Source organism: Symphalangus syndactylus, chromosome 2 (genome assembly GCF_028878055.3).
Source record: "Symphalangus syndactylus isolate Jambi chromosome 2, NHGRI_mSymSyn1-v2.1_pri, whole genome shotgun sequence".
NCBI classification, from domain to species: Eukaryota; Metazoa; Chordata; class Mammalia; order Primates; family Hylobatidae; genus Symphalangus; species Symphalangus syndactylus.
This window is the reverse complement of record NC_072424.2, coordinates 86,749,682-86,775,451: the sequence shown is the minus strand read 5'-3', so window position 1 is coordinate 86,775,451 and position 25,770 is coordinate 86,749,682. Positions and strand designations below refer to the sequence as shown.

At 42.2% G+C, this 25,770-nt stretch overlaps 1 protein-coding gene across 8 annotated transcripts in view; it reads right to left on the bottom strand.

Moving 5' to 3' along the window:
- Positions 1–25,770, bottom strand: part of ARMC2 (armadillo repeat containing 2) — a 126,626-nt gene that overhangs the window by 17,146 nt on the left and 83,710 nt on the right. For 7 of the 8 annotated variants that reach the window (XM_055260752.2, XM_055260780.2, XM_055260788.2 and 4 more), the window contains 2 exons: positions 20,920–21,019; positions 3,913–4,231 (listed from right to left, as the gene is read on the bottom strand). In XM_055260752.2, the coding sequence (XP_055116727.2) occupies positions 3,913–4,231; positions 20,920–21,019 (419 nt within the window). The remainder of the gene's footprint in view (positions 1–3,912; positions 4,232–20,919; positions 21,020–25,770) is intronic. The other variant, XM_055260769.2, reaches the window with a different exon arrangement.

Here is a 25,770-nt window from a genome sequence, read left to right as displayed (position 1 = left end):
ATGCTGGAGTGCAATGGTACAATCTTGGCTCACTGCAACTGCCACCTCCTGGGTTCAAGAGATCCTCCCGCCTCAGCCTCCTGAGTAGCTAGGACTACAGGTGCATGCCACCATACCTGGCTAATGTTTATATTTTTAGTAGAGATGGGGTTTTGCCATGTTGGCCAGGCTGGTCTTGAACTCCTGGCCTCAAGTGATCTGCCTGCCTCGGCCTCCCAAAGTGCTGGGATTACAGGCATGAGCCACCGCTACCAACCTTTTTTTTTTTTCAAGATGGAGTCTCGCACTGTTGCCTGGGCTGAAGTGCAGTGGCACGATCTCAGCTCATTGCAATCTCTGCCTCCCAGGTTCAAGCGATTCTCCTTGCCTCAGCCTCCCAAGTAGCTGGGATTACAGGCACCCGCCACCATGCCCGGCTAATTTTTTTATATTTTTAGTAGAGACGGGGTTTCACTATGTTGGTGAGGCTGATCTCGAACTCCTGACCTTGTGATCTGCCCGCCTCAGCCTCCCAAAATGCTGGGATGACAGGTGTGAGCCACTGCGCCCGGACTTTTTCTTGGAGACAGAGTCTCACTCTGTTGCCCAGGCCGGAGTACAGTGGTGTAATCATGGCTCACTGCAGCCTTGACTTCCTGGGCTCAGGTAATTCTCCCACCTCAGTCTCTTGAGTAGCTGAGATCACAGCGTGTGCTACCACACTCAGCTAATTTTTTTTTTTTTTTAATAGAGACAAGGTTTTGCCATGTTGCCCAGTCTGGTCCAGAAACCCTGGCCTCAAGCAATCTGCCCGCCTTGGCTTCCCAAAGTGCTGGGATTATAGGCGTGAGCCACCGTGCCCAGCCCCTTGCCTCTTCCTCCTACCCCAAAGCATCACTTTCTTGTGAGTCAAAAGCAAGTTACTCACTCTTCCTTTATAGGTAGAAATGAAATTTCTAAGCTCATAAAATATTTATAAGATGTGGAGTTTTTTCACTTTATATGTGAGTATTAACAATTGTGGGAAAATGAATCATGTATAACTCTACTCCTTGGCTATTCACAGCCGTGTGCCGCCAGTCCAGGTGTTTGAGGTCTGGTCCTCAGGCCCTTCCCAGGCAGCCACAGTCAGGTAAAGGGATTAATTCTGCAACGGATGAGAACTCGCCCAGTGGGTTTCAGGCTTCTGCTAGATCCTGAGGAGCCAGAAAAGCTAACATGGTTCCCTGAAGCATTGGGTCTCAACACTTAATGGACAAAAGACTCACCTGGGGACAAAGGAGGCATTGAAAGGCAGATTTCAAGACTCTAATGGCATTTTATAGAGGCAGTTTCTGGGCAGGGGCCAGAAACCAAAAAGGGTATTTTAATAAGTCCCACAGCTGATTCTGCAGCAGTCACATCCCTGGTCCTGGGCTGAGAAGCCCTGCTCAGTGTGGTGCGTGGGTCTCAGGAAGGGGAAAGAGCTTCAGCAGACATGGGCATGCTACAGAGCAAATGCTGAACGTTTTGAGGTTGAAACAGAAACTGAATTTCTCTCACAGCTACGTGCATATTCTTCCACGCGGCTTAATGTGCAGTCAGCAGCTTGGAAAAGAGCTCAAGCCTAAACACAGAGATTTTTGAGTTATTTACACGGAAGTGGTAAGTCATGGTGCAGATCCCAGTCAGAAGTGAAGAGTCCTTTCTTGAGACAGGTGACACATGATGTGGAGTGCGGGGAAGCACAGGTCAGGGGCCCGGTGACTTTGCCACTTGCTAACTTTGTGACCTGTGAAAGTCACTATATCTCACTGAGCCCTTTTCCTCATCTGTAAAATGATGAAAATAACAAAAACGTGCCCTGACATTGTTGTGAGGTAACAGATATGAAAATGCGTTTTCAACCGTAAAGCTCCATAGTGAAGCACGGCCCTGTCACTCACATGCCCACAGCCGGGCTCTGCCACCCGTCCCTTAGCTGTGTGCGCCTAGCTTCTGCCCTTCTCAGAAACTGGGGTTCTTGTCTGTGCACTCAGTGTCCCTCCACCACGTAGGCCAAATTCCTTGAAAGCACATACCAGCCTCCATTTTTAAAACCCTGTTCTAAATTGAATGTTGGTATCCCCCAGAATGCACATGTAAAAGCCCTATCCCCTCAATGTGACTGTATTTGGAGCTAGGTCCTGTGGGGAAGTGATAAAGGTTAAATGAGGTCAGAAGGGTGGGGCCCTCATCCAGTGGAGCTGGTACCCTTACAAGAAGTAGAAGGGACCCTAGAGTATGCTCTCTTCAGCACATGAGGACCCAGTGAGAGGGCAATCAACCACAGGCCAGGAAGGGGAGCCCGCACTAAACCCTGACCCTGCTGGCATCTCGGTCCCGGACTTCCAGTTTCCAGAACTGTGAGAAAATACATGTCTGTTGTTGAAGCTCCCCAGTTTATGGGAATTTGTTATGGCAGCCTGAGCAGAATAAACAAAACTGAATGTATAGCACAGAACTGATTACCCAGAAAGAGCTCAGGAAATGGCTCTTGAGTTGACTAGTGGGGGAGAGGGAGGGCAGGGAGTTCACACAGATTGCTCCTCCAAAACATCATTTGTGTCAGGCATTAAGCTTCCTTCCAAAACAAACAACAACATTTTTCACAAGTATGGTTAGTAGTAGTTAATTTTTTTTTGGAGACAGAGTCTCACTGTGTCACCTAGGCTAGAATGCAGTAGCACAATCTCGGCCCACTGAGGCCCCCCGTCTCCTGAGTTCAAGCGATTCTCCTGCCTCGGCCTCCCGAGTAGCTGGGATTATAGGTGAATGCTACCATGCCTGGCTAATTTTCGTATTTTAGTAGAGAAAGGGGTTTCACCATGTTGGCCAGGCTGGTCTTAAACTCCTGACCTTGTGATCCACCCACCTCGGCCTCTCAAAGTGCTGGGATTACAGGCCTGAGCCACCAGGCCCAGCTAATAGTGGCAAGATTGATTACCTTGGGTTGCAGTTAATTTCCCTACACACTAGCAGGCAGAAGTGCTTGTGGGAGATGACAGACCTAAAGAGTATAGGGGTTGCCATGGACTGAACTGTGTGCCCAACAAAATTCATATGTTGAAGCCCTACTCCCAATATGCTTGTATTTGGAGATAAGACTTTGAAGAGATATAGCAGGTTACAGAGCCCATAAGGGTAGGGTCCTAATATGATAGGATTGGTGACTTTATAAAAAGAGGAAGGGGAGAGAGAGACTGTCCCCTACCCCACAAGTGCTTGCACCAAGGAATAGCCATGTGAGCACACAGTGAGTAGGTGGCTGTCTGTAGGCCAGGAGGAAGAGCCCTCACCAGGAGCTGAACTGTCTGGCACCTTGATCTTGAATTTCTCAGCCTCCAGAAGCATAAGAAATAAATTTCTGACAAAGTTGCCCAATCTGTGGTATTTTGTTATGGCAATCTGAGCTAATACAAGGAGAATGAATAGGACTTGAATGACTGGGGACTGTAATTACAAATAATGTAAGAACCTGAAGAGGAAAAAAAAGGAATTAATTTTAATCATGTGGATTGCCCACAATATTTGGGATTTGGGATTTTAAACTCAAATATTTGGAATTTTAAACTCTTTGTGGTTAGTTTAGCCAAGTTTTCTTCATTTGCTGAGTATAATTTTAAAAAATTGCAATGTAATTCACAAACCATAAAATTCACCCTTTTAAAGTGTACGATTTGGTGGGTTTTAGTAATAATCTCTATTACTATGTTTTCTTTTCCTTTTCTAAAAATCTAGATTACTTTTAAGACAGTTCTGAACAGAAGAGGGAATTTCCTTCATACAGCTAAGACTTTTTCACAGGGAGCCACTTGTGCTAATAAAATCCTCATCATACCCCAACACAGAACTGCCTTTGGGCCGTGGGAAAGTCGGTTGTGCCTGCTGCAGCCAGTGGGCCGCGGTTCTCACCCAGCGTGGTCAGGAGCAGGCCCACTATCCCCGGGTTGGCGGCCAGCACCGGGCCCACGCCCGGGTGGATGGCAATGTTGGCCAGCACGCGGGTCAGCTTGATGAGCATGTCCTCTGCCTCTGACGGTGGCCTCTGCGCCCTGTGCTGCTCGCCTTGTTGGCCCACTGGCTTCTGGGAATGCAGATCCAGCTGATGGAACGTCTGGAATAATGACAGCAGAGTTTGGATGCTCCCTTTCTCTTTGGAAAATTGTTCACGAGCCTGGTTATTTTTTGCCGTCAGGTTGCCAAGAATAAAAACAACACGGACGACTAAATCCTGCAATAAACAAAAGACAGAGTCAAAAGTGCAAAGGGGGCTGGAACACATCGTGGGGGAAGAAGATAGTATTTAATTTATTCACAATTGCATTAATAGTAAAATGGAACACGTCTGGCTTCGACTCACTTGTACAGTATTTGATTCCCAAGATCAGTGCAAAGTGACAGAGATTAAAAGCACTTGGCAGCAATGAAATAACACAAACTGATTGATGTGATCAGCAACGTCTATTACCTTCAGATCCTTCATCTGAAATTCTGGCTCGCCTTTCTTTATCTCCTTCAGAGAACAATTAGTTGAGTGGGACAGCATTACTAAAAATGAGTCATGTAAATCTAAGTTTTGACAATAGCCGGTTTCTTGAAATTCCAAATCTTTCCTTAAAATTTCATCTCCTGCTGAAGCACGGTGTTTTTGAATTTGGGCAGGATTGACACTTGGGACTGGATAATTCTTTGTTGTGGGGAGGTGTCCTGTGCATTGTAGAGCATTTAGCAGCATCGCTGGCCTCCACCCACTAGATGACAATACCTCTCCAGATGTTACAGCCAAAGCTGCCCCCGTGGAGAAGCGCTGTGTTACGTAGCTACACTACTTTAAGGCAGTACCTACCAATTCTTGCCCAGGGTGATTACTTGCTAAATTGTGCATACCCGTTTTATGCACTTTTCTGTATATAGGCTATATTTCACAATTTAAAAATGTTTTTACAAACCCTAAGCTGGGAACATTTTTAAAACTAAACAAGATACAAAAATCACTGTGTTTTTAGCTTGACAACAATGTCCAGATATGAGTACAGATCAGCCTTCCCCATGGGTGTCAGTGGAGGTGACCTGGGAGGAGGAGAATTTAAAGGAATACTCATTGGAGGGCTACAACTGGCCTGGATAGTATTATATCTATATCTAGATATACAGTACCAGGCACTATGCCATTTTATAGACAAGAAACTAGGGCCTGGAGAAGCCGCCCAGGTCACATGGCTGGTGAAGGGTAAGGTCAGGATTTGATTCCAGGGTTACCCAGACTCTAGTGTCCTTTCTACACCAACATCTGCCTCCCACACAGAGTGTCGTGTACTTTTTCTCCTCCTTTGCCTTCTTGCGGAACAGTTAAAGAATTATCTCCTTTTCAAATGCAAATATGTCACCAGAAGGGATGACCATAAACGTGACTTTGTTGATCGGATCGGTAGTTAGAAGTAGCCTTAAGAAAAGGGAACAAAGGGCCAAGGACTGGGCACGTTTTCATCGTTTTCATTGAGGAGCGCATGTCCAGGTGCGACGCCAGGGGCCCTGTGCGGGGTGTAGGGTGTGGCCAGGAAACCGGGAGGATTGGGGGCAAAGTACAACTTTTGGATTTACCTAGGCCTTCTCTGCCAATACCAACTTGTTCCCGCTTGTTCTTGCTAAAAAATCCAAAAGCTTTCCCTGACACTCACTGGCAGAGAAGAAGTGAGGCTGCTGCTTGCACAACCGGAAACCATTTGCCAAACATTAAGGAAGGACGGCGGCTAATGCTACAGCAAAAACTGGAGATGGTCCAGGAGAGAGTTCATTTTCGGAGACATTTCAACTCACAGCATTTAACCAACCATAGTGGTCGTCCAATTAGGAGACCCTGCTCCTGACTCCACCCCGGGAAATAGAATGTTAGTCCTCAGGTAAGTTCTTAATGCCAGGGGCCTAGGAATACACACACATAACCAAGTCTGAAAGTCAGTGCTATGAAGAGCTTCTCACCTACTGAGAAGACAAGGCTAACATATGTGGGGAAACAGCAAAGACTGAAACGGCAAAGGAAGAAGCGAGACATGAAAGGGGATTATGAGTCCCAGGTCACAGCCAGGCAGGCTGGACTCACACAGATGCTTGGCCTCTCTGTACATCCATTAACTTATTTGCAAAATGGAGACAAAATTCTTACTGTGAGATCACATGAGATACAACAGGCAAAGCACAAATTGTATTGAGCAGTGATTCGGGCACTGCTGTGAACTCTTTTGATGTCCTATCAATAAAATGCTAACTAATAGCAATAAACTCGGTGGCGCAGGCCTAGTAGTCTTACAAGAGTTTTGAAAAGAGGATGCTCTAGGAACAGTGTCAGGTTCAGCAGAGTTACCATGAAAGAATCTGAGTTCAACCTTGGAAGCTGTGAGATGCAGAGATATGTGGAGCGGAGCATGGGGTTGGGCAGACAGCAGAAGACAAGTCTTTTTTTTTAACTTTTTAGGCTCAGGGGTACATGAGCAGGTTTGTTACATGGGTAATCTTGGGTCATGGGGCTTTGGTATGCAGATTATTTCGTCACCCAGATACTAAGCTTACTATCCAATAGTTATTTTTCCTGATCCTCTTCCTTCTCCCACCCTCCACCCTCAAGTAGGCCCCAGTGTCTGTTGTTCCCTTCTTTGTGTCCATGAGTTCTCATCGTTTAGCTCCCACTTATAAGTGAGAGCTTGTGGTATTTGGTTTTCCGTTCTTGCGTTAGTTTGCTAAGGATAATGGCCTCCTGCTCTATCCATGTTTCTGCAAAGGACATGATCTCATTCTTTTTTATGGCTGCATGGTATTCCACGATGTATATGTACTACATGGTCTTTATCCAATCCACCATTGATAGACATTTACGTTGATTCCATGTCTTTGCTATTGTGAATAGTGCTACAATCAACAAATGTATGCATGTGTCTTTATGATAGAATGATTTATTTATATTTCTTTGGGTATATACCCAATAAGGGGATTTCTGGGTCAAATGGTTCTGTTTGAAGTTTTTTTTTTTTTTTTTTTTTTGAGACAGAGTGTTGCTTTGTCATCCAGGCTAGAGTGTAGTGGTGCAATCTCAGCTCACAGCAACCTCCGCATCCTGTGTTCAAGTGATTCTTCTGTCTCAGCCTCCCAAATAGCTGGGATTACAGGCGTACACCATCAAACTTGGCTAATTTTTGTACTTTTAGTAGAGACACGGTTTCACCATGTTGGCTAGGCTGGTCTCAAACTCCTGGCCTCAAATGATCCACCCACCTCGGCCTCCCAAAGTGCTGGAATTACAGGCGTGAGCCACTGTGCCCGGCCTGTTTTTAGTTTGAAGAGGATTAGTTTGAGAGAGTATCTGGGACTATCTCCTTCCTGGGCCAGGGGTCATCTTCTCATTCTTCAATTACCTGACTATTCCCTAAAGAAGCTGACATTTATGGGCCTTAAGTCTAAAACAAGCACACACAATTTGATTATACTACTTGAATCCCACTTCACATAAAACAGAGGGTTACTTTAAGTAATGCCTGGTGGCAAAGGCCCTGCCCTGGGCTCTGAGTTGGTAGCTTCTCCTCCACCCTGATCAGACCCAACAGAGAAGCAGAAAATCAGTTTTCCAACCAGGACAGAGGGTATTTCCAAGAATTAAGCATCTTAAAGAAGAACTTCATCTGATATTTTCTAAGCTGAGGACTATTAACAGAATTTTTGTGTGAACTTTGATACATGTTTTCTGCTGAAAGACTATATGAGTTCTAGTTCTGAAAATCCTAATAATTAATAACAATAGCAGCACAGTAGTAGCAGCAACTAACACATAGTACTTATTAGTACTCATGATGTGCCAGGCATTGTCCTAAGCATTTATATATATAAATTAACTAATTCACTAAAAATGATAACTTCCATTTCTTTAATCTGAACAAAGCTACTCACAGTATCTTTTACAATCTAAACCACCATCTCCCTCGCACATTTGATAACAGTGATGTTAATAAGTTTTGGACTTCACCATGTTCCTGGAATTGGGTTCTCTTCTCTCATTACCATAAAAGCACGTTAAACAAGACAGGAAAGGCATTATGAGTGATTTTAAGTGATTGCTTAAGTAATTTAATTAATAGTTGCATTTTGTACCCTAAATTGTTACCAGGACTAAACAATTTACCTCCTAAAATGTCATGGCATCTTCTAAGGGTGCTGGATCGTTTCTTTTCTTCCTAGGCCTTGCCGTTTCACCTCCATCTACCTGGTCTTGCTTTTCTCTGAGTCCAGCTCAGTAGGCTTCTCCAGCCCTGTCCCACCTCCAGCTATCAGTGTTGATTTGCCAGGATTTAGATCAGATCCTGGTAAAAAACAGATTTCCTTAGTGGTCATCATCTTCAAAATTCAAATGACCTCTCCCCACTGTCACATGCAGTCTAATCTGGGAAGACTAAGTGCTGCTTTTCTCTTTCTAAAAATTCCCTCAGGCCCCTTCCTCTTCTAAAACTCTTCGATTCTGTCATCTTTGTAGGTCCTAATGTGGCCGAGATTATTAAGCCTCCAGTGCAGAGGAAGAAGCTCTAGGCTGTAGGGCAGGAAGAGTTAACACTGTTATAATACTGCTTTTCCTGCTTCAGATGGAAAAGGAGGGGGTGGTTCCTGGCAGCCGCAGTGCCAACTGAAGCATGGCATGCGAGATCAACAAATGGGATGGCAGATTGCGCCGTCTGCAGCACCAAACTTCCAGCAACTGCCATCTCTGCTCACTGTTTTTGTCCTGTTTTTCAGGGTTGGCTAAGGCACTTTTTCTTTTCTTTTTTTCCCCCTCCTTTCTTAAATATATTCTACATGGACCTAGGGAGCATGGAAGAGGCCAAAATAGAAGCCGTCTCACAGGAGGTCAGCAGAGGTAGTGTTTTCTTATCTCCATGCCAGGGCTTGTCTTGACTCATCTGCAATCCTGAAGAAGGTTGAACAAGACAGCTTTCCAGGGCCCCTCTCCTCACCATGGGTGGCCTCTGCTCCCAAACCGTGCACTCCAAGGTCCTCCCTACTGAACCAAAGTCTGTGTTGGGCAGGATCATGGAAAGATTATCTACTGCTCCACAGCCCGAGCCATCTCAAGTCTATAAAATATTACTTAATATTCTATAAAGATTTGTAAAAATTAAACCAAGGTCAAAATCATCTATTTAGAGAGAGCACCAATTCCACAGCAGAAAATGATTTCATCAATATGCAGCTCTCCTTTGAAGCACAGATTCTCTCCTTTATTCTTAGACAATATCTGAGAATCATCTATAAATTAACACTCCACTTTTATAGCATTTTTATTAAATTTAACACAATGTTGCATATTCATATCATAACTATGTGATTTTGAAATAGCAAAATGAAGATGAATCAAGAGAGAGCTTTTTTTTTCCTAAAGAAGGCAGTCTAGTATAACCAGTTCATATCGACTTTCTAATTTTGCTTAAAACAGAATCAGCCTAGCAACAACTATGGCCAACCAGAGCTTAGACAAACAGGTACACCTAGAGGAAGAGGACTGACCTCAACAGAGCTTTCCAGTTAGAGACTGAGGGATATTGTCATTAGTTTCACAGATGTTATGCCCCAATGAGCAAGCAAGTTACTCATCTGAATGGGCCCCACAAGCCTGTGAATGAAATTACTTTAACTGGAATAAAACCAGGAACAGGGCACTGCTCACCAGGATGGTCTATGTCGAGTTCCAATGGTGGCAGCATTGGCAGCAGCTGTTGCATGTTACTTTCCATGGGAGAGACATTGGCCTAAAGCCAATGAAAGACATTTTTATCCCTATTTGGAGATGTTGAAACTGAAGCTTCAGGAGACTCATTAAGTAAGCCCAAACTCAAACACTGGTGAAGAGAAGAGGCAGGACTTGAACAATCATCTCTGTACACACAGATGGTTTCCAAAACCACCTTCAGCCCAACTCCTCATTGCTGATCATCGTCATCTTCCCAGTCCCCCAGCCCCAGCATCTCTGATTCCTCTCTATCTCATCCCCTCACCAAGCAGTCACCAAGTCTCCTCAACTCTGTCATCTCAAAATGTTCCCCAACTCCCTCCTGCCCATGCCGACCTGGGCTAATCTGCCTGTAGACTGTTGTCAGAGGCCCTTTCCAGGCTCCTCCCTCTGCCATCAACCCTAACACCACTTCTTAAAGCATAGCTCTTCCCTTTGCTCAAAAACATCTACTGCCTATTAAATGAATGTCAAAGCCAGCATCTAATGCATCATCTGGCCCCGTGCAACCACTTCTTTGCTACCTCACATTACTCTCTGCCCACAGCCAGCCACAGTGAACACATTCCTCCCCAACTCCCACACCCTTCCTCCCGTACCTTAAAATAACTCATGTGCATAATGTTGACTGTGGGGAAGAAACAATATCAAGCTGTCACAGAAAGAATAAACTATGTTCAGCAGACTCCACTTAGGAGGGAACTGCTTCCACTAAGTAAAGGAACACATTTTAGAAAGATTTGTAAGAATGGGTTGAAATGGAAGGGGATGTCAATATACTTAAAATCTGAACCCTCTATTAACCAGAAAATTAATCAAAATGCCCTGTTTAAAATATGGTTACAAACTTCTCGTGCCTGAGAGCTGAATCAGGATTTACAATTTGCTTTGTTTATCCAACTTCCCACCCTCAAACAAAACCCAAACATTAATTGAGCTTGCAGGTGGCTTGAAGAACAGATAAATTTTAGCAAACTGGAAGACAGACTGTGCACTACTGCAAAAATGCTAACTGACCATAGGGCACTGAAAGTGGGTCAAGAGTTTGCCTATGTGTTTAACTACATAAAATAGAAGAATCTGAAATGTTGGAGACTCAAAGCCAAGAATCTAAGTAGAAAATCGTTTTAAAACCAGAAGAGATTACACTTGATTCCTCCATCCATCCATCTGTTCTATCAGCAATCATTTATTGAGCACCCACGATATGCCTCTGAATGTCACTCAAAAGTACCAGGCCAATGCTAGAATTTCACTGTGCTAAGTTCTTTTTCAAGCCAGCAGACATAAATCAGGCATTTGGGTTCCGTGCTGAGCAGGGTAAGAGCCAGTTCCACAAGGGCAAAGCCGGCAGGAGCTGGAAAGAATGAACAAGCTAAGGGCGTATTGTACGGCCTGCCCGGTCAGGGGCGCAGACCAAGGCCAAGGCTGAAAAAAGGAGCAAGCTCAGCCAAATGCTCTCAGCACCCACTGGGAATGTGCCTGCAGAGGGGCTGGGAAGACAGCCATAGGGCGTGCTCCTGTCAGGGAGGAGGCAGAGGGCAAGCTGGGAGCCAAGTCGCCCTACAAAGGCACCAGGGGAAGGGGTGGAGGCACCTTCCTAACCAATCCTCCATGACCCAAAGAGGATGGAGGGGAAGAGAAGGCACCTCTCTCTGGAATGCTGAAAGGCTGCGGTCACATTCAAGATGAACAGCTAGAAAAATGGAGGTCGTTTTGCTTTCCGCCCACACTGTTCAGACGTTCCAGCTCTCATTTCTGATACCACAATGGCTAAGCATTCCAAATCAGTGTTCACTGTGCATACATGGCTGAAGACAGCAGCTTATGCCTATAGAAGTCTAAACAGAATGAAAGAGGTGGGACTTTAAAAGCAGCACAACCAAGAATGAGTCTGGCAGTTCCCAGGGTTTGCAAAGGCTCTGACAACAGTCCTGCTGCATCTAGAAGCTCTGTGGTAAAAGAAACAAGAAATTAACCGTATCTAAACGTGGAGAGAGTTAAATAGACAGTGGGTCAATGGACACATGTGATAGGAATGTAGACAAAGGTTGTTCTTTTTGATCATGACCTTTGCAAAATATTGCCAGTCTTTTCAAAGTCTTATTTGAGGCATTTTACCAGATCTCTTGCCCAGTAGATATTTACAGAAGAAATGGGGAAAATCCCTTCATGTTCTTCCAAAAAACAAACCCAAACATATTTTCCTGAGATGCTAAATGTAGCAACACTGACGTCAGAGGCGCCTCCTGAGGCAGGCTCTGCTTCCCAAAGGCTGATAGCAACTCCACTCCCTCCTTCGTTATTAAGCCCATCTGCTTGCACATTTGTTTTGTACCAAATGCAGTTTACACCATAAAGCAGACAATATGTGCACATTTCTTAAATGAGATTTGTCATTTAATTGAATTTTGGCCAGCATTTTTAATAGATATTTTACCTAATTCTAAAGTTTAGCTTTCATACGGCATTAAGCCGACCAAGAGGCTGTTTCAGTTTTTGTGTGTGTGGGAACTGGAGTTACTAGTTGCATCATGGATCTTGGACAAATTAACCACATAGATATGAGCCAAAGAAGTTTCCCTTGCTCTCCCTGCGGAAGTCATTTATGGGAGCTGGGAGGAGTAGATGCCTTTTCGTTGAGACTGTTGGTGAGCCAGAAATCCAGGCCATGCACACAACCATCACATACAGATGGAAACGGAGGCCCACTTCAGTGAGGGCCATTATGCAAACAGAGGGGGTGTAAAGCGGACCATATTCTAAGTGAACTCATCACTCTCAATTTAACTGTTGCAAACTACAACATTTAGATATGCGTATATACTGAACTGTCTCAAAACAAGACATCTGCAGGAATTATTTTAAAGATGAAATTTGGTGCTTGTTTCACTAACAAATGAATCAACAACTCGCGGCTTGTCTAGCCAACTGAACTGAAGGCACCCTCCCTTGAACAGGCGGCTCTAAGGGTCCTGAGGAGTAGAGCCTGTGCTCATCTCTCCTGAGGGAGCCACTCGGGCCAGTGCTTGAAGCCTCATCTGTGTGATGGGCACCTTCTTCAAACTAGATTTGTTCCCAGGACTTATTTTGACACAAGTCTGGCAGCGAAAATTTGTGGAAAAGACTAATGTACCATCCTGTGTTCTCCAGCTAAGAAATCATTCCTCAGCTGCCTGTGCAAAAGGCAAAGGGCCAGTGGTTCTTACCACTTACTGGGAAGCCTACATTAGCACCTGGTGGGTTTTGTCAACTTGGTTCCTACTTTGTCAGGAAGAATCACTGTCAGCTACGCTCCTGTAGAGAAAGACTGACCCTGTGTGGCTGATTTGATTAATCACTTTAAAATCTTTTGAGGTTTTATGGTAACCCTTCTGCTGTCAATACTGGAGAAAATGGTTTTAAAGAACCACCTTAATAACTTATACCATAGGGTCTCAAAACCTGCTGTTCATTTGAGTCACTTGAGAAGTCTCTTTAAAATAGGTTATTGGGCCCCATCCCAGACTTGAATCAGAATCTCTCTGGGTGGGGCCTGAGCACCTGTATTTCTATTTTTTAATTAAAAAATGTTTTAATTAAACTCAAATTTTAAGTGGAAAATAGGCTTAGGGTTCCTTTTGTTTTGTCTTGTTTTGTTTTTTTGAGACAGGGTTTCACTGTGTAACCAGGCTGGAGTGCAGTGGCTCGATCTCAGCTCACTGCAACCTCCATCTCTCAGGCTCAAGTGATTCTCCTGCCTCATCCTCCCAAGTAGCTGGGATTACAGGCATGGGCCACCAAATCCAGCTAATCTTTGTGGTTTCTTTTTTTTTTTTATTGTTGTTGTAGAGACATATTTTACCATGTTGCCCAGGCTGGTCTCGAACTCCTGGCTTCAGACGATCCATCTGCCGCAAAGAACTGGGATTACAGGCCAACCTGAGCCACATGTGCCCAGCTGGGCACCTGTATTTTTAAAGCTCCCCAGGCAAATCTGATGATAAGCCAAGTTGGGGAGCCACTCTGATTTAAATCTAGAAAAAATTAGAAATTTCACCACTGGAATACCCATTATTTGTCTTTATAATAATGCTTTTTAAAAAATAATATGAATTCTTGTAAATATAAATCGTTATTCCTCATCAATAATCCTCACAGCACAGGTGTATAGAAAAGTGAAACCACTCCACAACCCCTCCCGTCGATGGACTTGATTCAGACTTTATATACTCGAATATATAAAGTATATTCAGACTTCTCACATGTTGAAATCAGACTTTACCTTGACAAGAGAAAAAGAATGTAAAAATAATGGAAAATTTTGTGACTTTTGGTATCTTCTCATGTAATTCTAATTTTTTTCCCCTTTAATGGAAAACAACAGCAGATGGGGAGGAAATATTCTACTTCTTCCAACAGCAACCGGCCCTGGTGCTACCTGGTTCAAAACAGGATTTCCCCCTCTGTGGACGGCAGCAGCGACCGGCAGCTTCCTGTGAAGCTCCCCAGCCGCTGATAAGATCAGTTCAAGAGGCGTGTGTAGGTGACATTTCATTTATCACTATAAAGGGCTTTTTTTCTTCTTTTCTTTCTTGTTCATTTTAGATTTCTGTTTCTATGTTTTTTGAAAACACGATTAGCCATAAACATGATTTGATTTCAAAGTGTGTCTTGGAAAAATGAAACCTATGCTGATTCTAAAGGTAGTCCTCAGGCTTTCAAGACAGAAGCAATACTAACCTCCCAGAACAAAAACAGGGAAGGTCTACTGACTCTTTCTGATTGTCTAAACACTTGGCAATGGCTATGTATATTAACAGACTACAAAGCCTCCAAAGTATTTCTCTACAACTCAAGTTAGTCTTGCAGGGATGTTTCCTAGAGCTGAAAAAAAAATAATTATAGGAAGTAATAATTCTGTTTAAATAAGTTGCTGGAAGGCTGATTCACGTCTCCACAATCAGTTCTAAGCCTCAACATTCAAGTAAATCCCAGGCGCGGCAAAGTGTCTAACCACTGCAGATCAATACACTCACATCAGAACACTAAGAGGAAAAACAAATCGTATTTGATCAGCCACCTGGGCCACAGGAAACGTGAAACTAAGATGCTATGCTGGTCTGAAGGAATTCTGTTTTGCTGTTTATGGCAGCCCACCCATGTGAAAATTGTGGGAAAAAAATTCTTATTATTTCCTCCTCCAAACTAGGAAGAAGAAAGTACGTATTTAAGGAAGAAGCACTCGAGTATTAGAAAAAATATTTTTTAGGCCGGGCGTGGTGGCTCACGCCTGTAATCCCAGTACTTTGGGAGGCCGAGGCGGGCGGATCACGAGGTCAGGAGATCGAGACCACCCTGGCTAACACGGTGAAACCCTGTCTCTACTAAAAATACAAAAAAAATTAGCCGGGCGAGGTGGCCGGCACCTGTAGACCCAGCTATGCGGGAGGCTGAGGCAGGAGAATGGCGTGAACCCCGGGGGGCGGAGCCTGCAGTGAGCCGAGATTGCGCCACTGCACTCCAGCCTGGGTGAAAGAGCTAGACTCCTTCTCAAAAAAAAAAAAAAAAAAAAAAGAGAAAAGAAAAAATATTTTTTAACACCTTACAGGTGCCAAAGCATTTCACACACTCAAAGTTCTTTCTTCCAGCACTTATGAGCTTACTTTGCTAAGCATCATCTCGGTCTACCAGGACAAAGTCTGTGTTTAGGAACTCGCAGTAGTGGGTAGGGCAGCTGCATAATGATAACCATTTGGAGAACCACTAAAGAAATGTTTATGAAGACTTACGGGAACTTCTGGTTAATGACTTTAGGAAATATTTGGGACACACAACTACTTCCTTGTAGCCTAAACTCTTTCCCTGCTCTTCTAAAATATTTTGGTTTTGAGGAAAATATAAATTGCGTATTTTTCTTACTGGAAAAAAATCAAAGTAATGACTCAAAACTACAACATTTCAATCTTTATTATAACTAAAAGTATTGAGTCAAAGTTTAATTTTTTAAAAGTTAAAAACATGACTCTCATGGGCTCATTAATGAGGGGGCCCATACCATGGTAAACTTTGTTCCAAGCACAATTGAAGAACTGGGAATTTACAAGCACTTAAAATTTCTGGGTTATATACAAACCTGACAAATGCCTACAAAGTAATAAAACCATAACTTTTGAGGTGATCCTGTCTACCAGACTGAAACCTACAAATTAATGTGTAACTTTATTGTGTCTGGGATCTAACCAAATAGTAAACAGCAAGTTCAAACACTAATACGTTGGCCTAGAGAATTAATCCCTGATTGGGTCATTAAACAATGCCCTGGCGTGTCTTTGTCAGGACATGCCTCCACCTATTCCATACCTTATCTCTAAGATTTGTATAGTTTTTCTTAATAATAGTGAAGTGGTTAAGGCCATACGCATACTGCTTGGGTTCTTAGCTCTGAGTGTACTAGCTGGGGGTACCAGCTATGTTAAAGTCTTAAAAATGTTGCACTGATGAGGGACAAATTGACTGGTCTTGCTTGGGAGGCCTCACAGAGGAGCTGACAAGAGAGCTACAACTTGAAATATGGAATTGGCTTTGAAGAGGAGAAGTCACAGAGAAATTTCATCAGAGCCCCTTAGGCTCTTCTCATTAAGTCTGTTCATATTCAATTTTATTTTAGAGTTTTTAGTCTAAAATATCTGTCTGTCTGTCTGTCTGTCTAGCTAGCTAGCTAGTGATCAATGGCTCACTGCAACCTGGGCTCAAGCAATCCTCCCGCCTTAGCCTTCCAAGTAGCTGGGACTACAGGCACGTGCCACCACGCACAGCTAATTTTTTGTTTATAGAGATGAGGTCTATGTTGCCAGTCTTCTCTCTCTCTCTCTCTCTAAGATAGGATTTCACCTTGTTGCCCAAGCTGGACAACCGGTTTTACTAGAGGCTCGCACCACCATTCCTGGCTTATGTGTTGATACTGGAGTTAAAAAGAAATTATTTAGGCAGATAGTGAAGGTAAGGAGGTCCTCGGTAAGGTTTTCCTTTTAATGAAAAGCAGCCCCCAAATAATTTCTTTTCTAATAAAGAGCAGCCTGTAAACTCAAGCTGCAGACATAGAAAGGCAAACTAGAAGCTTGCATGGGTGAATGCTGCCAGCTATGCCAACAGGAAAAAGGGTACCTAGGACTAGGCATGTCCATTACGGCAGCTCCATCTTCCCTTCTCTTTGCCAGCCACATGTACAGTAAAGAGCAGGTAACATGGTACCGGCCAAGCAAAAACCCCATTTGTATAATAAGAAGATTAGGGTGGGGTGGCCAGCTTCCCTGCATGCTATGTAAACATCACACCTCGTCCAACCAATCTTTGGGCCCTCTGTAGATCAGACATTGCCTCCTCAAGCCTATCTATAAAACCCTGTGCACGAGCCAGAAGTCCCACTCGGGTGCCTCTTTCACACGCAGGAGAAAGAGCTGTTCTCCTCTCTCTTTTGCATATTAAACCTCCGCAATTAACCTCACTCCACATGTGTCCATGTCCTTGATTTCCTTGGCATGAGGCAGCGAACCTCGGGTGTTACCCCAGACAACAATGCTGCTTCAGTGTTACTTTTCTTTTTTTTTTTTTTTTTGAGATAGAGTCTTCCTCTGTTGCCCAGGCTGGGGTGCAGTGGCACAATCTTGGCTCACTGCAGCCTGTGCCTCCCAGGTTCAAGCGATTCTCCTGCCTCAGCCTCCTGAGTAGCTGGGACTACAGGCTAATTTTAATAAGCTTGGTTATGAGGTTCCCTTGCTAATTGCAAACAAATAATTGCAAAAAAGCAGGTGAAGATTACCAAAGGCGGAGGTAGCAACCAATAGAAAAAGAAGAGAGAGAAAATCTACAAAGAAGATGCAGACATTTAAAGAACCTCGTCAACAGACTCAGGCTTCCCATGTGGGACAAACAGTCTCTAGAGCAACAATTAATGCTTAAAATAATGACCTTTGGTATCAAGAGGTTAAGTTAGTTTTAATATCTTCTAAGAAGGAAGAGAAACATGCAATATACTTGAATATGATTTTTGCCACAATGATTAAGTTTCGTGATTAAAGTGATAACATGCATTAATTTGATGGTTCTGAATAAGCATGTTACTGGACATGGTTTACAAGGTGCTCTCTATTCCTCTTTGGAAATTAAAATAATTTTAATAGGTGTTTTAGTCTGTTCTCGCATTGCTACAGATAAATACTTGAGATTAGATAATTTATCAAGAAAAGAGATTGAATTGGCTCATGGTTCCATAGGCTGTACAGGAAGCATGCTGCTGGCATCTGCTCAGCTTCTGGGGAGGCCTCAGGAAACTTTCAATCATGGTGGAAGGTGAAAGAGAAATAGGCACATTTTACACGCCGGAGCAGGAGGAAGAGAGAGAGCAGGGGAAGGTGCTACACACTTTTAAACAAGCAGATCTCACAAAAACTCACTCACTCACTATCACGAGAACAGCACCAGGGGGATGGTGCTAACCCATCCATGAGAACTCCGCCCACGATCCAATCACCTCCCACCAGGCCCCACATCCAATCCAGGGGATTACAATTCAACATGAGATTTAGGCTGGGACAAAAATCCGAACCACATCAATAGGAACATAAAATTGTAATATACATCAACAGAGAAAAATGTGGTTTCTTAAACATGAGTTTTGCTTTTCAGATAACCATTGGTTTAATGTGAAAATTAGTTTAGTGAAAAGTATAGTAAAATTTTATGCCAATTTGGCCGGGCGCGGTGGCTCACGCTTGTAATCCCAGCACTTTGGGAGGCCAAGGTGGGCGGAGCACGAGGTCAGGAGATCGAGACCACGGTGAAACCCCGTCTCTACTAAAAATACGAAAAATTAGCCGGGCGTGGTGGCAGGCGCCTGTAGTCCCAGCTACTCGGAGAGGCTGAGGCAGGAGAATGGCGTGAACCCAGGAGGCGGAGCTTGCAGTGAGCCGAGATTGCGCCACTGCACTCCAGCCTGGGCGACAGAGCAAGATTCCGTCTCCAAAAAAAAAAAAAAAAAAAAATTATGCCAATTTAAACTTTAGGACTTTTAGGCTGGGTGCAGTGGCTCACATCTGTAATCCCAGCACTTTGGGAGGCTGAAGTAGTAGGATTGCTTGAGCCCAAGAGCTCCAGGCCAGCCTGGGCAATATTGTGAGACCTCATCTTTATTTTAAAAAACAAAAAAAACTTGAGGGCATTTAGTTACTCAAACTAGAAAAAGCATACTCTTAGCCATACTGATATCTCTAGTCTCTCATATTGGTGAGATACCAGGATTTTTGTTGGTTTATTCCACATGGCCATCATCTAAGTTCCAATCAGAGAAACAAAAAGTATCTATTAGTAATGCTAGAAAACAATAGCACTATTTGTGAGTACTCAATTAATGAATTTTGTTCCTTAAAAAAATTATAGATTATAACATAACTTGAAATCAAACTGTTAAACAGAAGTATTTTCTTTTGTCCATATTTGAAAATTCTAATGGCAAGGCAAATAAATCTTCTCTAATTAAAGACATCTAAATCACCCAAAATCAAAGCACCAAAGGAAAAAAAAGGTAGTAATGGGAAAATAAAATTACAATTAAAATTCATAACATTAAATTACAAAATAAAATATATAAATAGATCTCTTTTGAGTACAACACGTAAAAGAATTCTTTTGGGCCGGGCACAGTGGCTCACACCTGTAATCTCAGCACATGGCAAAACCCTGTCTCTACCAAAAAAAAAAAAAAAAATTATCCAGGTGTGGCATCACATGCCTGTAATCCCTACTTGGGAGGCTAAAGCTGGGGTAAAACCTGACAAATTTAATAATTCTCAGCAGAAGTCTTTGGCTGGGTAAAAATAAGTTCAATGCTAGTCAGTAACAAACAGAGATTATGTTTTGAGGTGGTCTTAATATGGTTAACAAAACAAACACAAAACTTTAGATTAAAATATTGTTAGTATATACATAAATTATTTGGTCCATAAACTGGTAAAACTTACTATAGGATGTTGAAAATTTACCAAAATTTACATTTAAAATGAATACTTATTCTATTCATGGACAAAATATCTCACTAAGTTGATGTCACTTTAATAATCTATGAAAGTGAATAAAAGTAGACTTTGCTTTAACGAATATTTAAAAACTTATAAGAAAAATTAATGCCTGTGGCCGGGTGCAGTGGCTCACGCCTATAATCCCAGCACCTTGGGAGGCCAAGGTGGGCGGATTACAAGGTCAGGAGATTGAGACCATCCTGGCTAACACGGTGAAATCTCGTCTCTACTAATAATACAAAAACAAAATTAGCTGGGCGTGGTGGCACGCCTGTAGTCCCAGCTACTCGGGAGGCTGAGGGGGCAGAATGGCGTGAACCCAGAAGGTGGAGCTTGCAGTGAGCCAAGATCTCGCCACTGCACTCCAGCCTAGGTGACAGAGTGAGACTCCATCCCCCCCCCCCCAAAAAAAATAATGTCTGTATGAAATATTATGATTTGATTAATGAGAAATCATTTGTGAGTTCTTCCTTTTTTAAACAACTATATGCATTTTTGCCTTGATTCATTAAAACTAAATTATTTCATTTAAACACTTTACCTGGAAATGTTACCTTTTAAATATAACAATGGGGTCAAAGAATTAGAGAACTTAAGGGCTAGAAGAATCTTCAGGGAATATCCAGTGCAGGGGAACTGCAAACCTTAATTTGCATCAGAAGTCCCTGTGGTTCTTGTTAAAATGCAGATGGCTAGGTAGGTCCTACCCTACCCATCTGACTCAGTAGCCTGGAATGAAACCTGGAAGAAATAACCATTATGGAAATAACCCTCGGGGTGGGGTTATACCCCCACCCCCACCCCAAGGTGACTCCCATGTAGGTTGTCTACAGATCACTGGGAGGAAAAATATTGTTATAATCTACCACCTTCCTTCCTACACCAGGAAACTTCCTAGAACATCAACATTTCATTTCTGACTCAAACAACTCCTTCGACTCCTATAGGCAACTTACTGCCTCCCAGGACAGCCCATTATACATTTAATGGAAGTTTCTTATAGAAACCTATACATTCAAAACATAAAGACATTCAACATGGGCTTACACAAATACATTAGTGTAAAGACTCATTGAAGAATTAAATGAATGAAGAACTGACCTGCTTCTTCTGGTATTTGTTAATTAGATTCAGAAATAAGGCATAACATCTGGAATAGCTGGCCAAGGCTGCGCAGCAGTCACGGTAAGAAGTAAGTTTGCTGCAGAAATGCCAAATGGGAAAATAAAGGTAAACTTTGTTTTTCTATAAAATTCAAGTACACATACTATCACTTTAAATGCAGACCTTCAAAACATTGCCCAATTCAAGAAAAGGAGTCTAAAAATACTCTACACGTCAGTTCAGAGAAGCTGCAAGGAGGCTTGCTATCTGCTCTAAACTCTAGTGAGATGGATCCGGAAAAATTTAAAAGGTAACTTACATGTAGGTGGTGTGAATTTACACTATCCACGTAGTTCAGAAAACACAAACTTACATGAAAGTTATATGACATCTGGTTGGATATCAGTGAGTCCGCTGGGACCACATCAGAAGCAAATGTAAAACTGCTTTAAAAGGCCAGGCGTGATGCCTCACGCCTGTAATCCCAGAACTTTAGAAGGCCAAGGCAGATGGGTCACTTGAGGTCAGGAGCTCAAGACCAGCCTGGCCAACATAGTGAAACCCCATCTCTACAAAAATACAAAAATTAGCTGGGTGTGGTGGCATGTGCCTGTAATCCCAGCTACTCTGGAAGCCGAGGCAGGAGAACTGCTTGAACCCAGGAGGCAGAGGTTGCAGTGAGCCAAGATTGAACCACTGCACTCCAGACTGGGCAATGGGGAGAGACTCTGCCTCAAAACAAACAAACAAACAAAAAAACCTATACATTCAAAACAAACAAACAAAAACCTGCTTTAATATTGTAGATTGGTAGTGCTATACTAATATTAGGCAAAATAGACCAACCTTAAGGCAGAAAGCCTTGAAAACAGCTTCAAAATTTCTAAAGCAAGTAAGCAAGCAAGCAAGCAAACAAAACCCATAAGGCAATACTGACAAACCCACAACAAATCAGGAGATGTTCATATATTTCTTCCTAATTGATGAATCAATAGGTAAAACACCATTAATATATTAAAAACTTGACCACATACCAGGCCATAGATAAATCTCAGTAAATTTTCAGAGAACTGGTATCTCAAAGACCACATGCCCTGGTCAAAGTGCAATTAAATTAGAAACCATTTAAAAAATAAAATTTAAAAAAACATTTTTTTTGGAAATGTAAGAACACCTAACTTATAGGTCAAAGAAACATGAAAATTACAAAAGAAATACTTAAATATGAGTAATAAAAAATATTACAAATCAAAACTTGTAGGATGGGCCAGGCACAGTGGCTCACGCCTGTAATCCCAGCACTTTGGGAGGCCGAGGCAGGAGGATCACTTGAGGCCAGGAGTTCAAGCCCAGCCTCGCCAACATGGCAAAACCACGTCTCTACTAAAAAATACAAAAATTAGCTGGGTGTGGTGGTGCATGCTTGTAGTCTCAGCTACTCCGGAGGTTGAGGCAAGAGAATCGCTTGAATCTGGGAGGCGAAGGTTGCAGTGATCTAAGATCACAACACTGCACTCCAGCCTGGGTGACAGAGTGAGACCTTGTCTCAAAAAAACAAAAAACAAAAAAACTTGTAAATACTGATTTCCTCTAGTTAGTATTTAGAGGAAAATTTATAGGTTTAAGGAGGCTGAAAAGAAAGGAGTTATGTTTTTTACTAAAATAGTTAGAAGAAAAATATATATTCACAGAGAGTTGAAAAAAAGGATTAATAAGGATAAGAGCAGAAGAAATAAGACAGGAAGCAAACATACAATAAAATGGATCAATAATATATTTGTTCTTGGTAAAAGCTAATAAAATAGGAAAGATTTTGCAAGACTAAGAAAAAGAGAAACAGCACGAACAATCAAAATTAGGAAAGAAAGTCAATATTAACAATGAAGAGGCAAGGTAACATAGTGGTTCAAAGTATGAATTCTAGAGCCAGAATATGGTTTGAACTGCAGCTCTATGACATACTAGTTGTGTGATCTCGGGAAAATAACTTCTCTATCCCAAACTAACTTCTCTATGCCTCAGTTTCCTCATATGTAAAATGATAATGACAATAATAATACATATCTTAAAAAGTTGTTATAAGGATGAAATGAATTCGTATTTGGAAAGTATTCTGAATATTGCCTAGCATGTTGTAAGTGCTATACAAATATCTGTTAAATAGGTAAAATAAATAAAAGGGGACATAATTAGAGATACAACAGAGATTAAAATAATAATAAGAGAATAGTTGGATCAACTTTTATATTGTTTGAAAACTTAGATAAAATTATGAAACTCCTACAAAAACATAACTTTTTGAAACTGAACCAAGTAGAAATGAGAAACATATAACCATATAGGAAGAAATTGAATCAGTAGTCAACAATATTCACACACACATACACACATATGTACCCTGGATAAAAATAGCATTTTGAGCAAGTTTTTAAAACTTTTCAAGAAGCAGATCAGCTTTTTACAAATTCTTCTAGGAAAGAGAAAAAATTGGATTACCTCCCAACCCATTTTATGAGGCTGGTATAAACTTACACTAAACCCAGACAAGGACAATGTGAGAAGGGAAAAATATAGGTCAATGTAACTCATGACCACCAATGACAAATCCTAAACAAAATATTAGTTAACCAAACCCAGCAATATATAATGGCTTAACTTGAGAAACTTTATTAATGTAATTTACTATATTAACAGATTTAAAAAAGAAAATCCATAATCAAAAGCAATTCAGGTAGATGTGATTTATCACATACATACAACTAAAGACAAAAACCACATGATTATCTCAATAGACACAGAAAAGGCTTTCAGTAAAATTCAACACTCCTTCATGTTAAAAACTCTCAATAAACTAGGTACTGATGCCAGGTGAGGTGGCTCACACGTGTAATCCAGCACTTTGGGAGGCTGAGGCGGGTGGATCACCTGAGGTCAGGAGTTTGAGACCAGCCTGGACAACATGGTAAAACTCCATCTCTACTAAAAATACAAAAATTAGCTGGGTGTGGTGGCACGTGCCTGTAATTCCAGCTATTCTGGAGGCTGAGGCAGGAGAATCGCTTGAACCTGGGAGGCAGAGGTTGTAGTGAGCCAAGATCGCGCCACTGCACTCCAGTCTAGGCGACAAAGCGAGACTCCATCTCAAAAAACAAATCAAAACAAAACAAAAAACTAGGTATTGAAGGAACAGACCTCAAAATAATAAGTGCCATCTATGACAAACCCATAGCCAATATCATACTAAATGGGCAAAAGCTGGAAGCATTCCCCATGAAAACCAGCACAAGACAAGGATGCCCTATCTCACCATTCCTATGCAACATAGTATTGGAAGTCCTAGCCAGAGCAATCAGTCAAGAGGACGAAATAAAGGCATCCAAACAGAAAGGAAGGAAGTCAAATTATCTCTGTTTGCAGAAGAGTGCTTATGAAAACCTACAACAAATATTATTTTCAGCTGGTGTAACCATGAAAATATTTCCTTTAGAGTCAGAAGAAAGACAACAGGCCCAACACTCACAGATGATTCTACATCTAGAAAACCCCATAGTCTCAGCCCAAAACCTCCTTCAGCTGAGAAACAATTTCAGCAGTTTCAGGATACAAAAATCAATGTACAAAAATCACTAGCATTCCTATACACCACCAACAGCCAAGCAGAGAGCCGAATCAGAAAGGCCATTCCATTCACAATTGCCACAAAAAGAATAAGATACCTGAGAATACAGCTAACCAGGGAGGTGAAAGATCTCTACAATGAGAATTACAAAACACTACTCAAAGAAATCAGAGAAGACAAAAACAAATGGGAAAACATCCCATGCTTATGGATAGGAAGAATTTGTACCATTAAAATGGCCATACTGACCAAAGCAATTTACAGATTCAATCCTATTCCTATCAGACTACCAATGACATTCTTCACAGAACTAGAAAAAAAAAAAAAAAAAAAAACTATTTTAAAATTTAACATGGAACTGAAAAAGAGCTCAAATAGCCAAGGAATCCTATGCAAAAAGAACAAAGCTAGAGGCATCACATTGCCTCATTCAAACTATACTACAGGGCTATGGTAACCAAAACAGCATGGTACTGGTACAAAAACAGGCACATGGACCAAGGGAACAGAACAGAGAGCCCAGAAATAAGGCTGCATACCTACAACCACATGATCTTCAACAAAGCTGACAAAAACAAGCAATGGAGGCCGAGCGCAGTGGCTCACGCCTGTAATCCCAGCACTTTGGGAGGCTGAGGCGGGCAGATCACGAGGTCAGGAGATCGAGACCATCCTGGCTAACACAGTGAAACCCCATCTCTACTAAAAATACAAAAAATTAGCTGGGCGTGGTGGCAGGCGCCTGTAGTCCCAGCTACTCGGGAGGCTAAGGCAGGAGAATGGTGTGAACCCGGGAGGCGGAGCTTGCAGTGAGCCAAGATAGTGCCACTGCACTCCAGCCTGGATGACAGAGCAACACTCCGTCTCAACAAAGAAAAAAAAAAAAAGCAATGGAGAAAAGACTCACTGTTTAATAAATAATCATGGGGTAACAGGCTAGCCATATGCAGAAGACTGAAGCCAGACCCCTTCCTTTCGCTATATACAAAAATCAACTCAAGATGGATGATGGATTAAAGACTAAATGTAAAACCCAAAACTATGAAGACCCTGGAAGGTAACTTAGGCAATACTATCCCGGACATAGGAACGGGCAAAGATTTCATGACAAAGACACTAAAAGCAAATGCAACAAAAGCAAAAATTGACAAATGGGATCTAATTAAATTTAAGAGCTCTACACAGCAAAAGAAACTATCAACAGAGTAAACAGACAACCTATAGAATTG